Source organism: Rhea pennata, unplaced genomic scaffold, assembly GCF_028389875.1.
Source record: "Rhea pennata isolate bPtePen1 unplaced genomic scaffold, bPtePen1.pri scaffold_40, whole genome shotgun sequence".
Lineage (NCBI taxonomy): Eukaryota > Metazoa > Chordata > Aves > Rheiformes > Rheidae > Rhea > Rhea pennata.
In genome coordinates, this window is record NW_026907681.1 from 2,289,909 (window position 1) to 2,316,195 (window position 26,287).

General features: G+C 51.4%; 1 protein-coding gene across 1 annotated transcript; it reads right to left on the minus strand.

The window, feature by feature from the left end:
- Nucleotides 1-1,343: 1,343 nt before the first annotated feature.
- Nucleotides 1,344-20,637, minus strand: LOC134154769 (P2X purinoceptor 2-like). The gene is made up of 10 exons (XM_062601432.1): nucleotides 20,382-20,637; nucleotides 19,315-19,391; nucleotides 18,763-18,861; nucleotides 12,775-12,873; nucleotides 5,654-5,736; nucleotides 5,297-5,377; nucleotides 3,566-3,704; nucleotides 2,266-2,556; nucleotides 1,804-1,869; nucleotides 1,344-1,732 (listed from the first exon to the last, which is right to left on the minus strand). The coding sequence occupies exons 1-10, from the start codon at nucleotides 20,635-20,637 to the stop codon at nucleotides 1,643-1,645; spliced, it is 1,281 nt and encodes a 426-aa protein (XP_062457416.1). The 3' UTR covers nucleotides 1,344-1,642.
- Nucleotides 20,638-26,287: the final 5,650 nt, after the last annotated feature.

Consider the following 26,287-nt stretch of genomic DNA (forward strand, 5'->3'; position numbering starts at 1 on the left):
AGAGAAGCCAGGTCCTCTTCTTGGAATGAGGACAAGGTAGACTCCTCTTGCAATGGTGTTACCTTGTTCCTGTGAGCAATTGCACCCCAAGTCAAAGGGGGAAGATGCTCCCCAGCCCAGCAAGGGGAGCAAGAGGAGGTTTTGGTGCACCAGAAGTCCCCTGCCTGTACCCCTGGCATGTCCTCCATCTGCATCCCCACCCTCCAGCCTGTGGGAGAGCCTTCAAGACATGGCTTGGGGTCTTCCCTTGCCCGGTGTGGCAAGACCCCTTTCCCCCAAACTTCTGCCTGGGCTGAGCTATGCTGGGGGAGGATGTGCTGAGCTGAGCTGCTGTAACCTGAGAGCCAGAAAATAATCAGGTTATACCTGGGTGAGTTACTGCCAGGTACCTGCTGTGAATTGCTTTTGGGCATAGGCTCAGAGAGCTGCAGCATCAGGGCAGGGTTGGTGTTGGCAGAGGTCCATGCACCAGGCTGGCAGGGGTTGGGGGGTGACTTGTCCTCCTCCCCTACTGCTGCAGTGCAGGGCAAGCAGGTGCTTGTACTCATGTTCCCTACCACCCGGGCTCTGGGGCAAGAGCATCCGTGCCCTGACACTGCAGCAGGGTGCAGCTTTTAGGGTGGAGGGTAGAACGATGCACATGTCCATCTCTCACCCCGCTAGCCATAACGCTGCACTGTCACCCTCCCCCTCCCCCCAGCACATGCTGCAGCAATCAGGCCCCAGGCAGCAAGGCTGGGTGGTTGCAGTTTATTGGGTACTGGCTGCTTGGCTAGTGCAGGACTTGCTCTAGTCCTCAGTACGGCTCCAGGGCCACCACCACTGCTGCAGCTCCATCTGTGGCAGCTTTGCAGGGGCACAGGGGATGAGCAGGGCAGGCCTACTCGAGATGTGCCCACCCCTGCCCCCAGGACCCTGGGAGCCCGCAGCCAGGAGCTGCTCCAGGATGGGGCTGCCAGCGCTCCAAGCCAGCCAGAAAATGGTAATGCCCATTCCCGGTGTGCTGAAGCAGAGCCAGTAGTCAGGCACTGCCTTCTGCTCCAGAGCAAAAGCTCCTGAAAGCCCCCACAGGAGCCAGCCAGGGCACCACTGGTCTGCCCTGCCACTGGGGCTTTTCTTGACCCCCAGCCTCTCACAGCAGCTGGCAGCCATGGGGCAGGACCTGCCTGGAGCTGCTTGAAGCATGGCTGAGGGAAGGGAGGGGGCCGTGGCTCTTGGTGGCCAGCAGCAGCAGCCGGCAAGGTGCCCGGTGCATCCTGGCCAGGCACAGGGATCATTGCGTGGGAAAAGCAGGTAGCTCAGAGTCGAGCAGGGCCCGGATGGAGGAAGTGTTATTGCTGCCTGGCACAGTGGCTCCTTCCAGCTGTGGTTGTACGTGGTGGGGGAGGGACAAGCGGTCGGTCCCTGCGGGACAGACTCTCTGGAGGCTGGAGAGCCCTGAGGTGCTGTATGTCGTGGAGCAGCCTCTGAGGCACCTTCAGCCTGCCGCGGGGGTGAGAGATGGCTGGAGGGGCCAGATGCCCTGGCAGCCCCAGCCACATGCTGCTGCCCAGCCTGCAGCCGTGCCCAGGCACCCTGCCCTGCCTTGCTGGCAGCGTGGCCACTGCTCTGTCCCAGAGGACCAAACCTCCAGGGCCAGGATCTAGGGTGGTGCCTGCTCAAATTTCCTGCTGCTGTACACCTGGTCCTTGTTCATGCAGCTCAGCAGGATCCAGTCCCAGAGGAAGGAGCCCTGGAAGGTGAGAGAGGGAGGTCAGTGCTGGGAGTGCGCAGCTGGGCTGAGCCCCCGGCACCAATACTCACCATTCCCAGCGAGGTCAGAGCCACGGCCAGGTTGATGACAGTGGGGATCAGGCTAAACTTCCCTGCCTGGCAGAAAGGATGGGATCAGCAATCGCTGCCCAGCCCAGGTTGCCTCCTGCCTGGGCCTGCATTCACTCTGGGTTGGGCACAAGGAATGAGACTGAGCAGAGACCTCCCTCTGCCCAAGCCACAGTGTGGACAACCTACCCAAGCAGCAGCGCACACTATGAGGTCTTGCATTTCCTTCCAGCACACTTTGCACACTTTGCCAAAGGTTCTAATTTGAGGCACCTGGGATTCCCCCATTCCTCTGCAAGGCTGAGCAGAAGAGGCCTGGCTGTGTTCATCCCAGCTCTGAGGCAGCAGTGGAGAAGAGCTGCTTTTCCAGGACGGTCCTAGCACCACGGCAGCATATTATGCACATATGCACCCCAGTAGCACATGGACCATGCAAAATCCTACCTGGCCCTGCACGATGACATCAATATGGATCCCACAGGCCTTGATCAACACTCGTGTGTGGGTCCCGTTCCATTTGTAATACTTCGCAGACCTCCTGGGGAGACAGGTAGAAGGGCCCAGTGATGGGGACCAGCCACAGCAGGACCAGGGAGGGCAGGAGGAGGATGCAGGACTGCAAGTGCCACTGCCTGGGACAGTGGTCTTGGGATCGGGGCGGTGGAAGGAGTAGTGGGGGTTGCAGTCGGTTTCAGGCAGGCCCAGGTTACAGTTCCAGTTGGTGACCACCCCACCCTGCAGCAGAAACCAGCAGGCCTAGCACAGCACCAGCACACCATGGACACAGTGACCCCAGGGCACAGCACTACTGTGCACGCAGCTTGGCCATGGGCATGATAAGCCAGCAAGCAAGCAGGGCATTTCCCCCCACTCAGGCGTTAGCACAGCTGTCATCCTCATCACCCGCTGGGAAAGGCCGGGAATGCCACCATACTGGGGCACATGGCCCTGCCAGGGAAGCCAGCAGCACTGCTTGCAAGGCTGCTTACCCAGCGGAGCTCTGCCCCAGCAGTGGGCTTTCCAGCTGAGTTGGGAGCATGGCTAGGCATCAGGGAGCATTCCGAGATGCAGAGTGGGGGGCCTCTAGGGTCTGGAGGGTGCTGGGGCTGAGCAGGGGGTGCAGAACCTGGAGGGAGGATGGAACAGTGCTGAGTTCCTTCCCTGGATGGGAATTGTCTACTCCCAAAAGGGCAGCAGAGGCAGCAGGGCCGGATGGGGCTGGAGACCAAATGCTGGGTGCACTGCCCTCCCCTGGCAATGTTATGGTATTTCCCAAAGTGTGTGGATGAGTCCCCACCACTGGGCGAGCAAACCTGCCAGTCCTGGCAGTGATACAGGCACACCTGCAGTCTATGCTTTGCTGCCAGCTGGCCTCCTGCGCTCCAGCCTCTGCACAGGGGCCTCGTAAGAGAGACCCTGGGCCTGGGAGCCTTGCAGGGCTCTGCATGCGCAAGGTGGGCAGAAAGGACTGCTCAGGGGCTGCAGTGGATGTGCTGTGCTCCGAGCTGTTGAGGCTGGCTAAGCTGCCACTGCCCTCAGCCCATCCCAGCTAGCCCCTGCAGCATACTGGCAGGGCAGCAGGGCCAGGGACCTGCCTCCAGCTGCCTCTGAGTCTCAACAGTGCCAGTGTGTGAGTGATGATCCCGTGGAGCCAAGCACTAGAGCAGGTGCTGAAGGAACGCCCTGTGCCCAGCCAGCAAGACCTTGGGCCCTCTGGGAGGACCATCCTCCCAGGACATGACACCTTCTCTGCCAGCTCCCTTAAGTTCTCTCCCGCCTGCTCCACGATGAAGCTCCGCTTGAAGATGGGGCAGTAAAGGGCAGAGGTGGTGTTGAAGGTGCAGCTTTTCAAGTAACTGCTCTCAGCAGCTTGAATGTTGCCCCTGGGGAGACAAAGCCAGAGCCATGGCATAGAGCAGCACACCAATACGCCTCAATTTTCTTCCTAATATCGTGAAGCACCCAAACGAAACATTAAACCCCAGCTCTGCTCATTGGTATCCATGCCATCACTGATGGTCCCAGCTGATGAATGGTGAAGGGATTTCCTAGGAGAACTACATACCAGACGTGGATGTATGCAGGCACTCAGAAATGCACATGACTGACTAGGGGATGGCCTACACAGCAGGAGGGTGGAGAGCAGGAAGAGGAGGAACCCTGGGGTAGTTACCTGGCGAGATGCTGGCATTTTCAAAGGGATTCTTGTTCCCAAAGACTTTAACCGCTCCCTTTGCAAGGCCACATGCCCCATATCTACCCACCAGTGTGAGCATTCCTGCTCCTTCTTTCTCAATAATTACCATCCTCATCATCACCACCTTCCTCAGTGGAGGCAGGGGCAAGCAAGAGTGAAGGATAGATGGATGGAGTAAGGGTTGAGAACTCCGTATCACAGAGACAGCAGCTGAGCACCAAAAAAATGTCCTGTCCCAGCAGGTTGAGGGAGGTGATTACTGCCCTCTCCTCAGCACTGGTGAGGCCACAGCTGGAGTGCTGTGTGTGGGTGTGGTCTCACCAGTACAAGAAAGACATGGACCTACTGGAGCAAGTCCAGCAATAATGATGAAGGGACTAGAAGCATCTCTCATGCAAGGAGAGGCTGAGAGAAATGGGACTGTTAAGTCTGGAGAAGAGAAGGCTCAGGGGCATCTTATCAATGTGTACAAATACCTGATGGGTAAGAGTAAGGAAGATGGAGCCAGGCTCTTCTCAGTGGTGCCCCGTGATCATATGAGAGTGAACTGAAATACAGTAATTGTGTCTGAACTTAAGAGCAAACATTTTTTTTACAGTGAGGGTGATCAAACACTGCACCAGGTTGCCCAGAGAGGTTAGAGAGTCTCTCTCCTTGGAGATACCAAAAACCCGAGTTGGCTTGGCCTAGAGCAACCTGTTGTAGGTGACCCCGCTTTAAGCAGCTGTTGAACTAGGCAATCTCCAGAGGTGCTTCCAACCTCCGTCATTCTGGGAGCAACTTAGGAACAGGGATCCCCTGTGAAAAGCCAGCATCTCCTCCAGCTGCCAAATGGCACTGCTCCTGCACAGCTCCACTCCTGCCTCTCCATCCTTCAGGCTTGTCCACGTATTTCAACCACATCTTCCTGCTGTCAGTGAACACTCATTCCTCTGGTACCTAATTGTTACGGGAAATGGCTGTGCTATCCACCATTGCACTTTCAGGAAGGCATCTGGCTGCACTCCACACACACACTCAGACAACACACATGCAAGTGCAGGGCCAGGGTGGCCCCCTTCTCCCCACTATGCCAAAGACCTGACTACAAAGCACTGCTGCTGCAGCAAGGCTGTCCTGGTCCCAGCAGCAGGGCCTGACCTGCACTCAGCTGCTTAGCATCACCTATATTGCTCTCCACTTTGTTCTATACCCTGTACACACATGGCAGCCTGGGTACCCACTGGTCTACTTGCTCCATCCCTAGGCCCCACATTGATCTCTTCCACATGGACATCCTTGGAGAAGCCGAAGCAGGGGAAGTGGATGTTCCTCTTGATAAGGATGGGGAACTGTGGTGCCATCTTTGCCAGGGACTCACTGTGGAGAGACCTAAGCACTATGGCTTCGGGAGCAAAATGGTCCCTGTTGGCATGGCCTGTACAAGGCCATCCCTGTGCCATGGCACCGCCTCCCTAGGCCATGGCCTGTTGCTGAAGGGGCCAAACCTCTCAAGAGCACCCTCAGAGGTGTCCCGCCCAGAGCATCCCCTGGTGTCCAACGGGACCTTGAAGATGGGCCAGCCTTTTGGTGCCTGTTCCATCCTAGCAGAGGACTCTCCTCCCCAGTGCCACGACCCATCTTTGGGGCCCATACCCGACACTCGCTTCCTCTGCTGGACACCAAGCCAGCATTTCAGAGCTCTTCTCGGTGCCGCCAGCACTGGGCACGCAGCGCCCTGTCTTCTGCCCTGTGAGGACGAACACACAACGCTGAACTTCCTGGTAAATGGGATCCTGCCCAGTGCGCAGTGCTGCACAGATCACTTGTCCCTGCACATGCCCAGCTCTCTGTGGCCCAACATGTCCATGTCGCCAGGGGTGCAGTCATGGTTGCAGCTGCATACAGCACTGCAAACTGTTAGCCCCTGCAGGGTCATGGGGGACATGGTGAGAACAGGACATGCACCTGGTAGTCCTACGCTGTGGCTGCAGAGGGGATGGGGCACCCCATGTGCTTCCCCATCTCTGCATGGGTGCCAGCCCTTGCAAGCTGCCTGGGGTAAGCAGCCGTTAAGCGTGCCTGCGGTGGCCCTACTCTAGCATGGCTTTCCTTGGTGTGTCCTCGGGAGTAGACAGTCAACCCTCTTCTCCATTTCCTTGCGTGGGAACTGAGCCAGGGGCAGCTGTGCTCACTAGCATTCCCCACGTCTCTGCATCCGCCAGCAAGCTCCGCTCAGTCTCCACACATCTCCCCTCCCGTGATCCCTCACTCAGCAGCCCCCAAACAGTGCCCAGGCCAAGGCAGGCAGGGGGATCCCTGCCACAAACTGGTAGCAGCAGAGGAGAGCTACAGGCACCAACATCACGTGAATGTCAGAGCCTCCCCTGACCTGATCTGAGAGTGCCCTCTCCTGCCCTGAACATCCAAAACCACAGAGGCCTGACGCTGCTTGTCAGGGCAGGCAGAGCATGGCGCACCTGCCTGGCTAAGGCCACAGGGCCCTGGCCAGTGCTACGTGCCAAGCTCCGCTGAGCCTGCCGCACAGCACTGCAAAGGTGACCTAACATGCAGTCCCAATGTGTCTGGGACGCAGCCATGGTTGCCTCATCGGGAGCCAAGGACAGTGCTGGGCCTGGAGGAGGGAACACAGGAGTCCCCATGCAGGCAGCGGGGACCACCACACAGGACAGCTTCCTTTGCTGGGTCCATCTGGATGAAGGAGCAGTTGGGAAGCCCTTGCAGAAAGTCTGCTGCTCATCTACTGCTCCAAGAGGCTACCCAAAGCAAGCAAGACAAGAGCAGAGAAGGGAGAAAGGCAGGTCAGAGCCTCACCTCGGCTGTGCAGGTTGGGGGCGAATAACCATAAATACTGGAATTTTTCCAAAGGAGAGGGAAGTTGCTACACAACAGAGGGCCAAGTTGCCTCCTCGGGAACGCCCAAAAGGATTGTACCTGCCAACTCTCTCTCTCTCATCATGTAGACGATTGGGACAAGCATTGGAGTGGTCCTTCTCGAGATTTCCATTGGGTCGGTCTCTTTGTAAGTATTTATGAATAAACTGCTTGCTGGTGAAGTGTGCGTGTGTGTGTGTGTGTGTGTGTGTGTGTTAGTGCTGCCTTGCCAAAGCGGACACGTGGCCCCCGGGAACCGGAGTGGAACAGGTGCTCCCTAGCACCATCTGTGGGCACCAGCACATGGGGCTAGGAGACACAGGGCTCTGCTGCTGTTTGAGGTATTTGAGGGCAGCAGGCAGGATGGGAAGGGCTCTGCTCGGCTACTTTGTTCACCAGGCACGTGTCATCCATCTCCTGCAGCTCTGGAAGTCCCTGGGATCTGGCACTACAATGCTCCAGCTGCGCCTTCTCTTTCCTATCCCTCTGCTCCACTTCCAGTCACGCTTCCAGGAGATCATGGTATGGGGCAATATGTGGGCAAGGAGGTAATCTCAGAGCCACCAAAGGCAGGCAGAGTGGACAGACAGCTAAGAGAGAGCTGCCACACTCGCCTTGCCCTGTACAGCAACACATGCCCACGGTCTCTGCGGTATCTCCCGCAGCCTGCGGGCATGGCCCCTCCGTCACCTTGTCCCAAGCAGCTTCTGGAGAGCATAGGCTCCAGCATAGCTGCTTTGTGGCACAGGAGAGGGTGGAGGTGGTGTGTGGAGAGTCGTGCCAGGGCAAGCACCAACACCCTGCTCTCTCTGGCTGCCAGCAGTACCTGCTAATCTGGGCTTTGCACAGCTCAGGAAAGGTGAAAGCATCCCAAAGGCAGGGATGGGATGAGGCCAGCGTCAGGTCCTCAGTGCCACAGAGGAGCCGCGGCAGCCACCTGCAAATAGCCCTTGCCAAGCTGCTCTGCACAGGCAAGCAGAGCGCCCCAGCAGGGCAGTCTCAGGAGAGCCAGCCTCCCTGGCCTGGGATTTGCACCTCACGGCTACCTTGCCCGTGCAGGGCAGGCCTTCGCGGTTGGCAGAAAGCACAGGCGGAGCTCTGCCACCCACTTCCTTCAGCAGCCAAGCATTACCCATCTCCTGCAGACGTAGAAATCCCTGGGATCCAGCATTGCCAAGCTGCAGTCGTGCTATCCACAGGTGTGCAGGCCACGTGGGAAAAATGGGACAAGGCTCAGGGACAGCACCCCTGCAGGGGTCCCAGTCGGGGGCGTACAAGAAAAGTGGCCCTAAGAGCAGGATGTGAAGGGACTGGAGCAATGGGACAGGGCACGGGGAGATCACCATCAGGGTAGGACAGAGACACTACACCCCCCCGCCTCTTGCAGCACTATGGCTTTAGCTGAAATCGCCTTCCCCCTCTCCCGGCAGAGGCAAGAGAAGCTGCCCTGGCAACTTGTGGGGCTGCGCAGGGGCTGTGTGCGGAGCAGGGATAAACCGTGCGGCAGCGATGCCCCACCGGGAGGCAGCAGCTCCCAGCCCCGCACTCGCCTGACCTAGTAAAGCAGGACGAGGAGCTGCAGCGCACGGTGCCTGGTGCCGAGGTGCCCGTTCCTCACCACCATCACCTGTGGGGTGGAGTAGCTGCACAGCGCCCACAGGCAATCCCGGGCACCCATTGCTGGTGTGATCAGCATGGCACAGCACGGCATGGCATGGCACAGCTCGGGGAACCACTGGAGCGATAAGGACTGACCCCCCACCCCCACCCCACCACCAACGACGCCCCACAGCTGCCACACAGCCCCAGCCCAGCACGGACGCAACCCCTGCTGTGCCATGGGGACCACGGTGAGGGACGGGCATGGTCAGCACGGACGCAAGTGGAGAAGTCTGGAGCTGGCACTCACAGCACAGCACCACGGGTGGGGCAGCAGGCAGAGGAAAGAGGCTGCAGGCGAGGGATGGGGGCTGCAGGCAGGGGACGGGGGCTGCAGATGAGGGACAGGGGTTGGAGGCGAGGGAAGGGACTGGCAGGCAAGGCACAGGGCTGCCAGCAGGGGACAGACAGAGGCTGCAGGAAGGGTTGGGGAGCAGAGGTAGGACATCAGGTTGCCAGGTTCGAGGAGAGGAGAAAGGGCCGATGCAGGCTACAGGACCGAGAAAGTAGTGGGTGAGCTGTGTGTCGAGCTCCTGCTCACCAAATGTTGCAGGGGAACTGGAGGGACGCAGTGAAACTGGTGGCAGAATGGGTTAAAGCAGGGAAAAGGTAGCTCTTCCTTGTCTGGTGGCCCTGAACTGCAGAGAGTTGCTCCACAGGAGGTGGCAGAGGTACCAGCAGGGTTCAGACAGAGTGGAGACATGCATGGCAGAGAGACGCCAGCGGGAACTCGTCAGAGCCATACCCTAGCAGCCCAACTGCAAGAGGCGGGGTGCCAGCCTGGGATTGGGTCCAGGTGTGCGGGTTTTGAGGGCTCTCTGCAGAGAGCAGCTTCTCCTCCTACCCTTGCCACTGATGAAGCCTTTGGGCTGGGCAGCAGTATGAGCATGCCAAAGTGTGATGCTGCTGGAGCGGGGATTGTGGGGAAGGTGGTGGTTGTCATAAGTTACTCTCTTGAAGGTTAATTCATACAGAGAGTTTGTTAAATCATGTGAACAATTTATTTAATTAAGTAAGCAGCCACAAGCAAAACAGCGCTGGGCGGCCGGGGAGTCTCAGCTCCGCCAACGGCGCGCGCCTCCCTCACACACAGTCCCCCCTTATAGTCTGCGTTGTAATCTCCCGGTGCGTCCCGCGCATGTGTGAGTTGCTGGGGGGGTCGTCTGAAGCTCTCTGGTGGTCGTGGAGAGGAAGGCCGTGGTCTTCTTCTGTCTCTTTATTTTGGTTTGTCTCCTTGTGAGTGATCACAGGGGTTTGCTTATCTGTTGTGTTGACTCCCTTTTGGGATGCTGTTCTGTGAGAAAATTACAGGCACCTGCTTATCTTTTCTTTATCCTTTTACCTTCAAAACCTCTGAGCAGCTTGTTGCTTACTTCAGCTCTTCATAGTCCTGCAAGATAGCTAGGGCCCCGACACCGGTTCCACAAGGGGTCATATAAGCTTTTGTGCTTACCATAATTTATTTGTCTGACACCATGTCTCAACCCTGATTGTTGTAAAACCTCCTCCTCCCCCTCCATCGGCTTATTCCTCCTTCTAAACAATGAACAAATAGTTACAATTTATTACAATCCCTCCTTTTTCTTTTTGGTTACTTATTTTGTTCATTGAATTCCTGGAGCGCCCGGCGACTCAACGCTAATGCGTCCGCATCATCGTCTAATTCAAGTGATCCATACTTAGCACGTACCAGCATTAGGTGTACAGCTTCTAGGCGGCTTTTTACAATTGCCACTATTTTATTAAAAATACATGGTCCAAAAGTTAATGTTATTATTAACAGTAGTAAAGGCCCTGCTATGGTTGACAACAAGGTGGTGAGCCAAGGTGAATGATTAAACCAGGATTCATACCAGTTCTGTCGAGCCTCATTTTCTCTTTTTCGTTTTTCTAGACCCTTTCGGAGTTTCATCATGGTATCTCTTACCACTCCAGTGTGATCAGCATATACACAACATTCCTCTCGCAGGGTGGCACAAAGCCCTCCTTGTTGTAAAAAGACCAAATCTAATCCCCTACGATTTTGTAGTACTACCTCTGAGAAGGATCTAACTGATTTTTTTAACACCGAAATGGATTGCTCGATCCTGGCCAAATCTTCGTCAGCTGCGATACGCAGAGAGGTGAACTCTTGGCTTTGTTTTACTAGCGAGGCAACTCCAGTACCAGCTCCTGCAACCCCTAAAACCATTAATGTGGCCAGGGTTACAGTTGTGACTGGTTCCCTCTTTTCGAGATGGTAATCTGCTACAGTGTGGTGACTGTATATATATTCCTCAGAGTGGTATAGAATCCTTGGTATAATTATTACCTGTACACAAAAATCATGAGACGAATTGAAGAGTTTTAATGATAAGCATGGAGCGACTCCTAATGATGAGCATGCCCACCTCGTGTTGTTGGCCGGAATTAACCATTGGTGTGACTGGTCGCTATCCTCTATGATGTTACAAAGACTGCCCTTTCCTCTGGGGACGGTACCCACGCACCTACCGCTTCCAGATACCCGGGTTAGTGTTACCCCGATTTCTTGTCCCCAGTGGCATTGTGAGGGGTTACTTTCGTTTGAATAGATGGGATCGCCTAAATCTCCGATGGCCTCATAATATGGGGGTCTTATGTTAATACATAACCAGCAGCGTCTGGTTATATTTGGATTTGTTTGATTCAACACTCGATAACTAGCATCTATGACTTTCCATATGCTGTTCCCAGATGTGATTCTATGTTCCCCTGCAATGGTGGGGACTACATCTGTAGGGAATGATTCTATTGCACTATTGGGAGGTGTTGTAGATAGGTCTGGCCCAAGGGCTTTTGTAGGTCGGGCCTCTAGGATTCCCTTTGACAGTACGCTATTTGGTCCGACTGGTTGGGAAATCCTGGCCTCCTCTTTTTTTATCAGTATGAGGCCTCCCCTATCAGGTCTGTGTGAATAGAATCTAACGCCCCACATTTTCCCTAATAACCAGCTGATATCTTCCGGCTTGGTTACATTTAGATACAGAACCTTGCAAATCTCCTCGTTCCTATAATGTCCTGTGTATCCCAAATTTTGTCCTCGCCATCCTTGGCAGGGATCTGCTCAACGACTACATCCTAGCGGTCCATAGCCCACTTCTAAGAACTTGTCACGACCTGCCCCAGGATTCCAGTCTGTAGCAATGGTTTCACAGCCCCAATATGCACAATAGTATTCATTTGGATAATTACAATACCCCCTTCCCGGGTTTGAGCTCGGACAGAAGTAAAAGAAACTAGGGGCACCTGCTGTCGTTACTTGCTGTATAATCTGTTGATCTTCATATCTAATTAAACTCCACCGAAAAGGTCGATGGGGGTGGTGTGGTTGTAGGATACCGCAGCTGACCATGATAATAACGCTAATTCCCGTGTACCGCAAGAGCTAGTCGGGGACCATTTCTCCTAATGTTATGTTTTACCTGGCCTCTTAACCTCCCCACCGTCTGCACTCCTCTGCCTCGCTTGTCAGTTCGGTTGCAGCGAACTACAAGGTATTGGTTCTTCTCGGCAGCAGTAGTGTTCTTCAGGGGAATCTGTTAGAGAGCCTTTGTCTAGGAGTGGGGCCCCTTCTCTCGTTACGGTACATGGACAGGGGAAATAACACTTATCGAGTCCGTTTAAGCGTTAATTTTAAGTCGGCGGAGCCTGGAACCGCCCTCCACTCTTCTCCCAGGATCGGTCCTTTCACACGGCTGGCATGAGTCCACCCTTTTTCTGCAGTCCGAACAGCTGTTTCTGTAGTAAGCAAAACAACGCAGGGGCCTTCCCACCGAGGTGCTAATGAAGTCTCTTTCCATGTTTTGATTAGAACTTTATCTCCGGGCTGTACTCGGTGTATGGCTATATCTAATGGGGGTCGCTGCACCACTAGGCCTCTTTTCTGTAACTCTCTATGTCGGCTCATTAACTGTGTTAGGTAGGGCTGTAATTGAGCATCTTGTGAATTGGGGTGGTCAAGAGGCATCTCTAAATCATATGGCATACCATAAAGCATTTCGAAAGGCGAAAGCCCCACGTCAGTTCGGGGCTGCGTTCGTATGTTTAATAAAGCAAGCGGTAAGCATTTTACCCAGGACGCCTTAGTTTCTAGCATAAGTTTTGTTAACTGTTTTTTAATTTCACCATTCATTCGTTCTACCTTTCCAGAGCTTTGAGCTTTCCAGAGCTTTCCAGGCTAACTGGATGCTAGCCTGCCTTACCACTTCTTCATCCTTTCCTGCTATCAACAGATCATCCACATACTGTACTAACGTCACTCCCGGCACTTTATTATAGTCCTGCAGTATCTGTTCCAGGGCCTATCCGAATAAATTTGGGGATTCAGTAAATCCTTGAGGGAGGACAGTCTATCTTAGTTGCTGTTTTCTATGGGTATCCGGGTCCTCCCATTCAAAGGCAAAATAATCCCTGCTGCTCTCATCCAAAGGACATGCCCAAAACGCATCCTTTAAATCTATCACACTGTACCATTGATCATCCGGGTGTAACTGATTTAACAGAGTATGTGGATTCGCTACTACTGGGAACCTAGTCACAGTTCTCTTATTGATTTCCCTCAAATCATGCACCAATCTATATTTGCCATCCTTTTTCCTTACTGGTAATATTGGGGTATTAAAAGGGGACATACAAGGTTCCAATAGCCCCTGTTGTAGTAACCTCTGAATTTCAGGTTTTAATCCCCGCCTGCCCTCTTCAGACAGGGGATATTGCTTAATTCTCGTTGGTACACCCGGGTTAGTTATAGTTACCTTAAAAGGTTTAATATTCAATTTGCCCACACTGTCTGGAGTGTACCAAACTTCTGGGTTTATGCTTTGTTCATCCTCTATTCGGAGAGGACACAATTTAATTTGTAGTCTATTATCTATCACTTCTAAACTTATGCCTAATTCTATTATCAAATCTCTACCTAACAGGTTATACTCAGCTTCGGGTACCAAAAGTAAAGGTCCCACACCTATCTTGGAACCTGATTCGATTAATACTTCTTTTATAATGGGAACCCCAAATGGTTCTCCTTTTGCCCCAATTACTTGTACCCTTTCTGCCGAGGCCTTATACCCTAAAGGTAAGGTTTGGACCGTAGATCTTTCAGCCCCTGTGTCTATGAGGAATTCCATTTCCTCACGCTGGGGACCCACTTTTAATTTTATCAAGGGCTCTTTTTTTTCTCGGGTCCCCAGCAAATAGAGCCCCTGACACCCCTACTCATCCTTGAACATCTGCTCATCCTCTTTTCTCTGTCGACATTCCCTCTTAATATGACCCTTTCTATTACAATAAAAACAGATCACATTTCTTTGTCCCTGACCATTTCTCCCTTCTTTTCTCTCAAGCTTCCCACGCACCATCCTAGGCCTTCCTCTTTGACCTTCCCGTACTGCTGCCACCATCATTCATACTTGTTTCTTCTCTTTTTCGTCCTCTCTCCTAACATACACCTTCTGTGCCTCTCTCAGGAGTTCATCTAAACCCTTATCTTGCCAGTCCTCTATTTTCTCTAACTTTTTCCTAATGTCCGTCCAGGATTTGGCCACAAACTGAGTTTTAAGTAAGGCCCCTCCCACAGGAGTCCCTGGATCTAAGCCACTATACAACTGCAAGTTTTTTCGCAGCCTTTCTAACCATTCTGTCGGGGTCTCATCCCGCCTTTGCTGTTCATTAAAAGCCTTATTAATATTCTGTCCCCTTGGGACTGATTCCCTTATCCCCTGAATGATAATGGTTCTTAAGTCTTGCATATGACCGCGATGGATTGGGTCCTGGTTATTCCAATTAGGCGACTGCATCGGCCACTTAACATCTGCTGCCGGACCTTGCTGGTGTTGTTGGTCCCAGATTCGCATGCCAGCTCGCCTAATCATCCCTCTTTCCTCAGATGTGAACAGGATTCCCAGGATGGACTGTAGCTCCTCCCAAGTGTAAATATTTGGTCCTAGAAACTGGTCCACCTGCTCTGCCACTCCCAGTCGGTCTTCTAGTAGGTTTCCCATTTCCTTCTTAAAATCTCTCACGTCCCCGGAATTAATGGGGACGGCTACATATCCTGTCCCCGGTTGGGGTCCTCCCATAGCTGTTTCCCGCAGTAGATATAATCCTCCTTCGAGACTTAACCCCTGTGCTCTAGTCTGACTCCTAGTTACTGGTCTCTGGGGACTAGGGTTAGCCTCGCCATCCGACTCCCCCGAGGACGGAAGTTCGGTCGGCCCGGGAAGAGAAGGGGCCGTAGGTATAGGAGGGAGTATATAAGGGGGTGGCGATAATGGGATCTCTAATTCTCGCTTCTTTTTCCCCCGCCCTCCTTTTTCTTTTAATGGGTATAAAAGGGTTCTCGCCTCTGGATTTATCCAGAGGTGTGCATACTCGCTCTCTTCTAAGCTGAAGGGCTCCTTTGAATTTACGTAACTATTTAGGGCCTGGCATATCCAGTCCTCAAATGAACCAAAAGGGGGCCAGAAAACACTTTCTCCTTTTATAGGTTTGTTGCCCCAGACTTCAATACAATAATATATCATCTTAACTTTACTTTTTCCCCGCCTAGGAGGGGAATCATCCCAATATTTAATCATCAATCCTAGTGGGCTATCCAGGGGAATGGGAGGTAAGCCTCCACTACAAACTGCCCCACCCATGGGACCAGAAGGCTTATTTTTCCTCTGTCCCATCTTCCGGAGTACCTTCACACACACACACACACACACACCGCTTCCCCCTTTTCGTGGCCCAGTCCCTCGCGGGATGTGGGAACCGCACTACCGAGGGGTCCGCACTCGCTTCATCCTTACTGGACGTCTCTCACGTGTACTCCGGGATACCCAACCCCAACCGAATGGATCACCGGCCTATACTTACTCAATCCTGAGTCTTCATTCGGTCTTCGTGCACAAAGATTACTTGGGGTTGCCGGCTCTTTTTTTTTTTGCTTGTGGCTAATTTAGGGTTCGTCGGTGAAGGGCTTGAGTGAAAATCGCTCTCGGCAGAGGCGAACTCGGCGGGGCGCCTCCCCTTCCGAAGAGCTTTTCAGTCCATTGCCTTCATCCGAGTCACGGCACCAAATTTGTCATAAGTTACTCTCTTGAAGGTTAATTCATACAGAGAGTTTGTTAAATCATGTGAACAATTTATTTAATTAAGTAAGCAGCCACAAGCAAAACAGCGCTGGGCGGCCGGGGAGTCTCAGCTCCGCCAACGGCGCGCGCCTCCCTCACACACAGTCCCCCCTTATAGTCTGCGTTGTAATCTTGTAATCTTGTAATTTTGAGAAAATTACAGGCGCCTGCTTATCTTTTCTTTATCCTTTTACCTTCAAAACCTCTGAGCAGCTTGTTGCTTACTTCAGCTCTTCATAGTCCTGCAAGATAGCTAGGGCCCCGACACCGGTTCCACAAGGGGTCATATAAGCTTTTGTGCTTACCATAATTTATTTGTCTGACACCATGTCTCAACCCTGATTGTTGTAAAACCTCCTCCTCCCCCTCCATCGGCTTATTCCTCCTTCTAAACAATGAACAAATAGTTACAATTTATTACAATCCCTCCTTTTTCTTTTTGGTTACTTATTTTGTTCATTGAATTCCTGGAGCGCCCGGCGACTCAACGCTAATGCGTCCGCATCATCGTCTAATTCAAGTGATCCATACTTAGCACGTACCAGCATTAGGTGTACAGCTTCTAGGCGGCTTTTTACAATTGCCACTATTTTATTAAAAATACATGGTCCAAAAGTTAATGTTATTATTAACAGTAGTAAAGGCCCTGCTATGGTTGACAACAAGGTGGTGAGCCAAGGTGAATGATTAAACCAGGATTCATACCAGTTCTGTCGAGCCTCATTTTCTCTTTTTCGTTTTTCTAGACCCTTTCGGAGTTTCATCATGGTATCTCTTACCACTCCAGTGTGATCAGCATATACACAACATTCCTCTCGCAGGGTGGCACAAAGCCCTCCTTGTTGTAAAAAGACCAAATCTAATCCCCTACGATTTTGTAGTACTACCTCTGAGAAGGATCTAACTGATTTTTTTAACACCGAAATGGATTGCTCGATCCTGGCCAAATCTTCGTCAGCTGCGATACGCAGAGAGGTGAACTCTTGGCTTTGTTTTACTAGCGAGGCAACTCCAGTACCAGCTCCTGCAACCCCTAAAACCATTAATGTGGCCAGGGTTACAGTTGTGACTGGTTCCCTCTTTTCGAGATGGTAATCTGCTACAGTGTGGTGACTGTATATATATTCCTCAGAGTGGTATAGAATCCTTGGTATAATTATTACCTGTACACAAAAATCATGAGACGAATTGAAGAGTTTTAATGATAAGCATGGAGCGACTCCTAATGATGAGCATGCCCACCTCGTGTTGTTGGCCGGAATTAACCATTGGTGTGACTGGTCGCTATCCTCTATGATGTTACAAAGACTGCCCTTTTCTCTGGGGACGGTACCCACGCACCTACCGCTTCCAGATACCCGGGTTAGTGTTACCCCGATTTCTTGTCCCCAGTGGCATTGTGAGGGGTTACTTTCGTTTGAATAGATGGGATCGCCTAAATCTCCGATGGCCTCATAATATGGGGGTCTTATGTTAATACATAACCAGCAGCGTCTGGTTATATTTGGATTTGTTTGATTCAACACTCGATAACTAGCATCTATGACTTTCCATATGCTGTTCCCAGATGTGATTCTATGTTCCCCTGCAATGGTGGGGACTACATCTGTAGGGAATGATTCTATTGCACTATTGGGAGGTGTTGTAGATAGGTCTGGCCCAAGGGCTTTTGTAGGTCGGGCCTCTAGGATTCCCTTTGACAGTACGCTATTTGGTCCGACTGGTTGGGAAATCCTGGCCTCCTCTTTTTTTATCAGTATGAGGCCTCCCCTATCAGGTCTGTGTGAATAGAATCTAACGCCCCACATTTTCCCTAATAACCAGCTGATATCTTCCGGCTTGGTTACATTTAGATACAGAACCTTGCAAATCTCCTCGTTCCTATAATGTCCTGTGTATCCCAAATTTTGTCCTCGCCATCCTTGGCAGGGATCTGCTCAACGACTACATCCTAGCGGTCCATAGCCCACTTCTAAGAACTTGTCACGACCTGCCCCAGGATTCCAGTCTGTAGCAATGGTTTCACAGCCCCAATATGCACAATAGTATTCATTTGGATAATTACAATACCCCCTTCCCGGGTTTGAGCTCGGACAGAAGTAAAAGAAACTAGGGGCACCTGCTGTCGTTACTTGCTGTATAATCTGTTGATCTTCATATCTAATTAAACTCCACCGAAAAGGTCGATGGGGGTGGTGTGGTTGTAGGATACCGCAGCTGACCATGATAATAACGCTAATTCCCGTGTACCGCAAGAGCTAGTCGGGGACCATTTCTCCTAATGTTATGTTTTACCTGGCCTCTTAACCTCCCCACCGTCTGCACTCCTCTGCCTCGCTTGTCAGTTCGGTTGCAGCGAACTACAAGGTATTGGTTCTTCTCGGCAGCAGTAGTGTTCTTCAGGGGAATCTGTTAGAGAGCCTTTGTCTAGGAGTGGGGCCCCTTCTCTCCTTACGGTACATGGACAGGGGAAATAACACTTATCGAGTCCGTTTAAGCGTTAATTTTAAGTCGGCGGAGCCTGGAACCGCCCTCCACTCTTCTCCCAGGATCGGTCCTTTCACACGGCTGGCATGAGTCCACCCTTTTTCTGCAGTCCGAACAGCTGTTTCTGTAGTAAGCAAAACAACGCAGGGGCCTTCCCACCGAGGTGCTAATGAAGTCTCTTTCCATGTTTTGATTAGAACTTTATCTCCGGGCTGTACTCGGTGTATGGCTATATCTAATGGGGGTCGCTGCACCACTAGGCCTCTTTTCTGTAACTCTCTATGTCGGCTCATTAACTGTGTTAGGTAGGGCTGTAATTGAGCATCTTGTGAATTGGGGTGGTCAAGAGGCATCTCTAAATCATATGGCATACCATAAAGCATTTCGAAAGGCGAAAGCCCCACGTCAGTTCGGGGCTGCGTTCGTATGTTTAATAAAGCAAGCGGTAAGCATTTTACCCAGGACGCCTTAGTTTCTAGCATAAGTTTTGTTAACTGTTTTTTAATTTCACCATTCATTCGTTCTACCTTTCCAGAGCTTTGAGCTTTCCAGAGCTTTCCAGGCTAACTGGATGCTAGCCTGCCTTACCACTTCTTCATCCTTTCCTGCTATCAACAGATCATCCACATACTGTACTAACGTCACTCCCGGCACTTTATTATAGTCCTGCAGTATCTGTTCCAGGGCCTATCCGAATAAATTTGGGGATTCAGTAAATCCTTGAGGGAGGACAGTCTATCTTAGTTGCTGTTTTCTATGGGTATCCGGGTCCTCCCATTCAAAGGCAAAATAATCCCTGCTGCTCTCATCCAAAGGACATGCCCAAAACGCATCCTTTAAATCTATCACACTGTACCATTGATCATCCGGGTGTAACTGATTTAACAGAGTATGTGGATTCGCTACTACTGGGAACCTAGTCACAGTTCTCTTATTGATTTCCCTCAAATCATGCACCAATCTATATTTGCCATCCTTTTTCCTTACTGGTAATATTGGGGTATTAAAAGGGGACATACAAGGTTCCAATAGCCCCTGTTGTAGTAACCTCTGAATTTCAGGTTTTAATCCCCGCCTGCCCTCTTCAGACAGGGGATATTGCTTAATTCTCGTTGGTACACCCGGGTTAGTTATAGTTACCTTAAAAGGTTTAATATTCAATTTGCCCACACTGTCTGGAGTGTACCAAACTTCTGGGTTTATGCTTTGTTCATCCTCTATTCGGAGAGGACACAATTTAATTTGTAGTCTATTATCTATCACTTCTAAACTTATGCCTAATTCTATTATCAAATCTCTACCTAACAGGTTATACTCAGCTTCGGGTACCAAAAGTAAAGGTCCCACACCTATCTTGGAACCTGATTCGATTAATACTTCTTTTATAATGGGAACCCCAAATGGTTCTCCTTTTGCCCCAATTACTTGTACCCTTTCTGCCGAGGCCTTATACCCTAAAGGTAAGGTTTGGACCGTAGATCTTTCAGCCCCTGTGTCTATGAGGAATTCCATTTCCTCACGCTGGGGACCCACTTTTAATTTTATCAAGGGCTCTTTTTTTTCTCGGGTCCCCAGCAAATAGAGCCCCTGACACCCCTACTCATCCTTGAACATCTGCTCATCCTCTTTTCTCTGTCGACATTCCCTCTTAATATGACCCTTTCTATTACAATAAAAACAGATCACATTTCTTTGTCCCTGACCATTTCTCCCTTCTTTTCTCTCAAGCTTCCCACGCACCATCCTAGGCCTTCCTCTTTGACCTTCCCGTACTGCTGCCACCATCATTCATACTTGTTTCTTCTCTTTTTCGTCCTCTCTCCTAACATACACCTTCTGTGCCTCTCTCAGGAGTTCATCTAAACCCTTATCTTGCCAGTCCTCTATTTTCTCTAACTTTTTCCTAATGTCCGTCCAGGATTTGGCCACAAACTGAGTTTTAAGTAAGGCCCCTCCCACAGGAGTCCCTGGATCTAAGCCACTATACAACTGCAAGTTTTTTCGCAGCCTTTCTAACCATTCTGTCGGGGTCTCATCCCGCCTTTGCTGTTCATTAAAAGCCTTATTAATATTCTGTCCCCTTGGGACTGATTCCCTTATCCCCTGAATGATAATGGTTCTTAAGTCTTGCATATGACCGCGATGGATTGGGTCCTGGTTATTCCAATTAGGCGACTGCATCGGCCACTTAACATCTGCTGCCGGACCTTGCTGGTGTTGTTGGTCCCAGATTCGCATGCCAGCTCGCCTAATCATCCCTCTTTCCTCAGATGTGAACAGGATTCCCAGGATGGACTGTAGCTCCTCCCAAGTGTAAATATTTGGTCCTAGAAACTGGTCCACCTGCTCTGCCACTCCCAGTCGGTCTTCTAGTAGGTTTCCCATTTCCTTCTTAAAATCTCTCACGTCCCCGGAATTAATGGGGACGGCTACATATCCTGTCCCCGGTTGGGGTCCTCCCATAGCTGTTTCCCGCAGTAGATATAATCCTCCTTCGAGACTTAACCCCTGTGCTCTAGTCTGACTCCTAGTTACTGGTCTCTGGGGACTAGGGTTAGCCTCGCCATCCGACTCCCCCGAGGACGGAAGTTCAGTCGGCCCGGGAAGAGAAGGGGCCGTAGGAATAGGAGGGAGTATATAAGGGGGTGGCGATAATGGGATCTCTAATTCTCGCTTCTTTTTCCCCCGCCCTCCTTTTTCTTTTAATGGGTATAAAAGGGTTCTCGCCTCTGGATTTATCCAGAGGTGTGCATACTCGCTCTCTTCTAAGCTGAAGGGCTCCTTTGAATTTACGTAACTATTTAGGGCCTGGCATATCCAGTCCTCAAATGAACCAAAAGGGGGCCAGAAAACACTTTCTCCTTTTATAGGTTTGTTGCCCCAGACTTCAATACAATAATATATCATCTTAACTTTACTTTTTCCCCGCCTAGGAGGGGAATCATCCCAATATTTAATCATCAATCCTAGTGGGCTATCCAGGGGAATGGGAGGTAAGCCTCCACTACAAACTGCCCCACCCATGGGACCAGAAGGCTTATTTTTCCTCTGTCCCATCTTCCGGAGTACCTTCACACACACACACACACACACACCGCTTCCCCCTTTTCGTGGCCCAGTCCCTCGCGGGATGTGGGAACCGCACTACCGAGGGGTCCGCACTCGCTTCATCCTTACTGGACGTCTCTCACGTGTACTCCGGGATACCCAACCCCAACCGAATGGATCACCGGCCTATACTTACTCAATCCTGAGTCTTCATTCGGTCTTCGTGCACAAAGATTACTTGGGGTTGCCGGCTCTTTTTTTTTTTGCTTGTGGCTAATTTAGGGTTCGTCGGTGAAGGGCTTGAGTGAAAATCGCTCTCGGCAGAGGCGAACTCGGCGGGGCGCCTCCCCTTCCGAAGAGCTTTTCAGTCCATTGCCTTCATCCGAGTCACGGCACCAAATTTGTCATAAGTTACTCTCTTGAAGGTTAATTCATACAGAGAGTTTGTTAAATCATGTGAACAATTTATTTAATTAAGTAAGCAGCCACAAGCAAAACAGCGCTGGGCGGCCGGGGAGTCTCAGCTCCGCCAACGGCGCGCGCCTCCCTCACACACAGTCCCCCCTTATAGTCTGCGTTGTAATCTTGTAATCTTGTAATTTTGAGAAAATTACAGGCGCCTGCTTATCTTTTCTTTATCCTTTTACCTTCAAAACCTCTGAGCAGCTTGTTGCTTACTTCAGCTCTTCATAGTCCTGCAAGATAGCTAGGGCCCCGACACCGGTTCCACAAGGGGTCATATAAGCTTTTGTGCTTACCATAATTTATTTGTCTGACACCATGTCTCAACCCTGATTGTTGTAAAACCTCCTCCTCCCCCTCCATCGGCTTATTCCTCCTTCTAAGCAATGAACAAATAGTTACAATTTATTACACAAATGACCACGCCTCGGCTTTTGACATTATTTGTGACAGCAACTGCATTTGCTCACACCCGCCCTGCACACACTTGGTGTCCTCATCCAGGGCGCACCTGCCTCGTAGGCCTACAGGCGTGCGCTTTCACTCCGACGAAAGCAGCACGGGCTCAGCAAGGCCGGTCATGTCAGTGTCCCCAAACTAGGTGGCTTTTGCAAGCTGCTGACATCACGGAGGTGTCAGCTGGCAATGAGCATGACATGGAGACACTCTAGCCACTGCTCTGCACTTGCAGATCCAGAAAGTGGGTGAAACGCGGCTCCGCTTCCAGCCAGGCAGGCTGCCAAGGAGCCAGGTGAGCCACAGAAGCAGAGCGCTTCCCAACAGCCTTGCCGCTGGACATCTCGTCGGCATGGCTGTAATGACAAAACCACTTCCCTAGGTCCCCTCCTTTGCAGCTCCTCCGTGCCTGTCTGTCTGTACTCCCTAAGGGGCCGTGCACTCTGGGAGGTGTTAGATCATGTCTCTTCCAGGTGGACACCAGCCCCTGAGCCTCATGTTTCTTTTGGGGCTGGGGCTGGCATCAGAGACTATCAACTGCCCAGGCAGGTGCAGCTGTCAGTACCTGGAAGTGAACTGCACAGGGCAACAGCTGCAAGAGCTCCCTGTGACCATCCCACTGGATACCAGGCAGCTGATTCTGGCAGCAAACAAGATCTCATACCTGCCTGCAGTGGAACTGAGCGCTCCTCGCTGACCTGGTCTATCTGGACTGCCGGGAGAACCTCTTGGGGGATGGTCTGGATTTCACTTTACGCATCGGGAAGCGTAACCAGTAGCTAGGATATTGCTACTTCTATAAAGTGCCTGCTCCAGCTGCAGGCGGTATCACTGCGAGCTTGTTATCACTTTTGTCACTGCGAGTCACAAGCACCTTACAGCTGCAGTGCCAAGAGTGAGGAGCCCGAGGAGGCTCTGGGGAGAGCTGCAGAGAAGGCTACTGCTCTGATTTTCCTGCCTTTTCTTCAGCTGCTCGATAGACTGTATCTTTTTGTTGCTGCTGCAGTATCGCTGCATCCATAACAGTCCGTTAAAAACCCCTCTCTCCGTGGAGATGCGGGAAGTACTCTGCTCCTGCCTCTGTTCTGTCCTGCTCTGCTCAGCCTCTCCAGCCCTGAGCTGCCCACCGTTCTGCCAGTGTCCCCTTCACCTCAAACGCCTCCTGCAATGCCTTTTTCCGAAAAAAATATGGCAGCTGTTGTGCTAAAGCAGATCGAAACGACAGTTCCTATAACCTCCAGCTATCACAGTGCTTCTAGCTGGCAAAGCAGGTACATTTGACAGGTTCTCAGGATCAAGCCGTGATCCAAATGCTCCGAACTCGGCAAAAGACTTTTGCTGTTCCCATGGGGGGTTCTGGTTTGGGTACCGGTGAAATGCGATTGACAGGGTGAAACAGAATGCAAGTTAAGACTGTGGTCAGAAAAGTGTCTCTGTATCCTTATGACTGACGGGCTTCATATGTTCCCACTCTTCCGCCAGCATCCCAGAGCAAATTGGCTCGCTTTTAAGTTATCCAAAATAATCAATGTACATGCATTGCAGATGAGCGTTCGCTTGAGTTCCCCTGACTTCTGCAGCAGAAAGGCACTTACTCCCGAGTAAGAGCAGTTTACTGAAGGCAGGAGCCTTCTTTCCTTACATCATCTGGCTCACCAAAATCCAGCTGTTTTCCATCTTATTGAGAGAGTCTACAGCTGGACCACAGATATTGAATATTCATGAGGCAAAGTGATCACTGGTTCCCTTTTCCAGAGAAACACTAGTCCCAAGTGTAAAAATTTGTTATGCAGCTATGAAATTTGTATTTGATTTTCCAAATTGAAAAGGAACACATCACTGCACCAATGAAAAAAGCTTGATCCTCAGTAATTCACAATAAAATAATGAAGGAGAGCTGGGGAAAAAAAAAGAAATTTGAGAAAACCTGTCCATCAAGTAAGAAAAAGGCAGAAAAGAACCATAAGGAAGGGCAAGGGAAGCTGGTGTTAGGACAGAACAGAATTAGGGATGTCTGAGTGTCTTAATAGGCGTAGTAAATGCCTGTAAAGGTACTTATTGTCCTCATACAGGTTACAGACAGTTATGGAACAGTGTAGAGAAGTCCTACCCCTAGCAGCCGCCAGGTAGTTTGGAGATAACACGTGGAAGCCCTGAACAGGAGAGTAAAGCTCACTGCAGGCGGTTTGGAAGGCTATGAGCAGAAAAGCAAGTGGCAGCGAGGACTGGACGTATTCGTGTGGGTCCCTGCACAATCCCGGGAAGGATGGGAAAGAGACCAAGGCACCTACTGAAACCTTTCTGATGAGGCTGGGAGGAGATGGAACAGACTGCGCCAGGGCTGGGAAGAAACGACCCGTCTCCCTGCTTCCACGTGTCAGGGCAGGGGAGAAAGAGCGGAAAGACTCAGTAGCAGCCAGCGGAGGCAGCTCCAGTTTCCTCCTCTGTCAGACTTTGCTGCTATGTCCCAGCCAGGTGCTGCGGGTGAGTCAGCACGAGGTGTTGTATTTCCTGGAACTGGTGTGAGAACTGGGTAAACTTTAATGCTGCAGGTAAGTGTATCCACGCTGGGAACCCCGGATCATGTGCGCCTATCTGCATCCAGGCAGGGAAAAGCAACTCCCTGTTTGTCAGGCCTAGGCGGCCCTAAAACGAGGGTTGTCCCAGGAGCTGACAGCTCTAGCAGAGGGACGGTGGGACAGACGGAACTGAGGGGCAACGCAGAGCACTGAAATCTGCTGCAAGCAGATCCCTGTCCCGGCCTTTAGAGAGCCACTGCAGCTTCACAGACCACTTTGTGCCAGTGTTTTACGCTCAGCTGGAGCTGCGCACGGTCGAGGCGCAGGCGGGAAGTTCCCACAGCTCGACGGCTTGGGGTAAGGGTGAACGAGCCCGGCAGTTACGCTCCTGACAGCGAGCGATAACAGCACCAACGGTCTCTGCAGCTGTATCCACTCGTCAACGTATAACAAAATACAACATAACATAATACAGTATAAGTTGTTGCTCGTCCCTCTCCTCTGCTCCCTTTCCCTAAGGACCACCCATCCAGCACTTCCAGCAGCGACCGACACGGTTCTGTCGCAGTAACCGAGTCTGTCGCACTGATTTCAAAACCCCCAGGGGAAGGAGGCGGCTGTGCTGGAGGCCACACTGGCCTTCTACAAACACCAGGAAGAGACATTGCTTCCTACTACGCCCAGCCTTCACTAGCTCCAGAGGGAAAAGCCAGCACCTGTTTTCTCACGGCCTAGACTACAATACGGCAGAGCACAGTCATTATTTCAGCGGAACTGAATTACTGAGGACTTTCCTCTTTTTCTTTCACACAACAAGCTCGGTGACCCCTAACTGCAAACAACCCAAGTTTCACAGCTTGACTCTGTGGATGCAGACCTCACTATGCCAGCATAAAACAACCTCTTTCAGCTTAGCCTATGGCATGTCAGAAGATGTTTAAGGTTTTTTCAAAAAAATCACAAGAGCTTTTATATTAAAATGAAGGTGCTCAGTTAGCAGAACTCAACAGTGCAGGTACAGCAGCTTGCCACTGCGGTATAATCCAACCGGCAGTATTTTCGTATGGCGACAATAACACAGAAATCGTTCTGATCATTCTGGCTACCTGGTTTGGCAAGGGACGGACTACGTATTTTCCCCCAGGCTCTTCAGGGAAAGGAGTGTGAAGTGCGGAGACATTTTTCAAAGGCTTTAGGAAACTCCTCCACTGCTTTTCTAGCAGGACTCCTACCCACTATTGCTCAGGGCACGGACAAGTTAGTCTTGCTTCTGCTTTTCCCTCTGCAGGTGCCGAGAACATCACCTGCTACATGCCAGAAGGTCTACGCAGCTTGAAAATGCCCGCAGTGGAGGCACAGCTCCAGCTGGACTGCCTGATCCAACTGCACAAGCAGGACTACACCTTTCTGCGTCTCGTTGGCTTCTGTATATTCTCAGCTGGCACTGTGGCAGCCTGGCTGGCTGGCATCTGTGCAGTGATAGATGAACTCCACACTGCAAAAGGGGAGGAGGATGAAGAGGAAGACACAACCACTTAGAACGGGCCCTAGAGAAGCTTCTGAACGCCCATCCCGAGACCTGAAACCAGGTCCTTCCTGTCCAATTTTGCAAATTGTGCGTCCCACTC

Coding starts and splice junctions, on each gene's coding strand:
- LOC134154769 (XM_062601432.1), bottom strand. CDS start 20,637: ATGGGAGGACCCCAACCGGGGACAGGATATGTAGCCGTCCCCATTAAT. Junction 5,378..5,653: donor GCAGAGGAAGCGAGTGTCGG/GTATGGGCCCCA, acceptor GTCTCTCCACAG/TGAGTCCCTGGCAAAGATGG. Junction 1,870..2,265: donor ATGTCATCGTGCAGGGCCAG/GTAGGATTTTGC, acceptor CCTTTCTGCCAG/GCAGGGAAGTTTAGCCTGAT.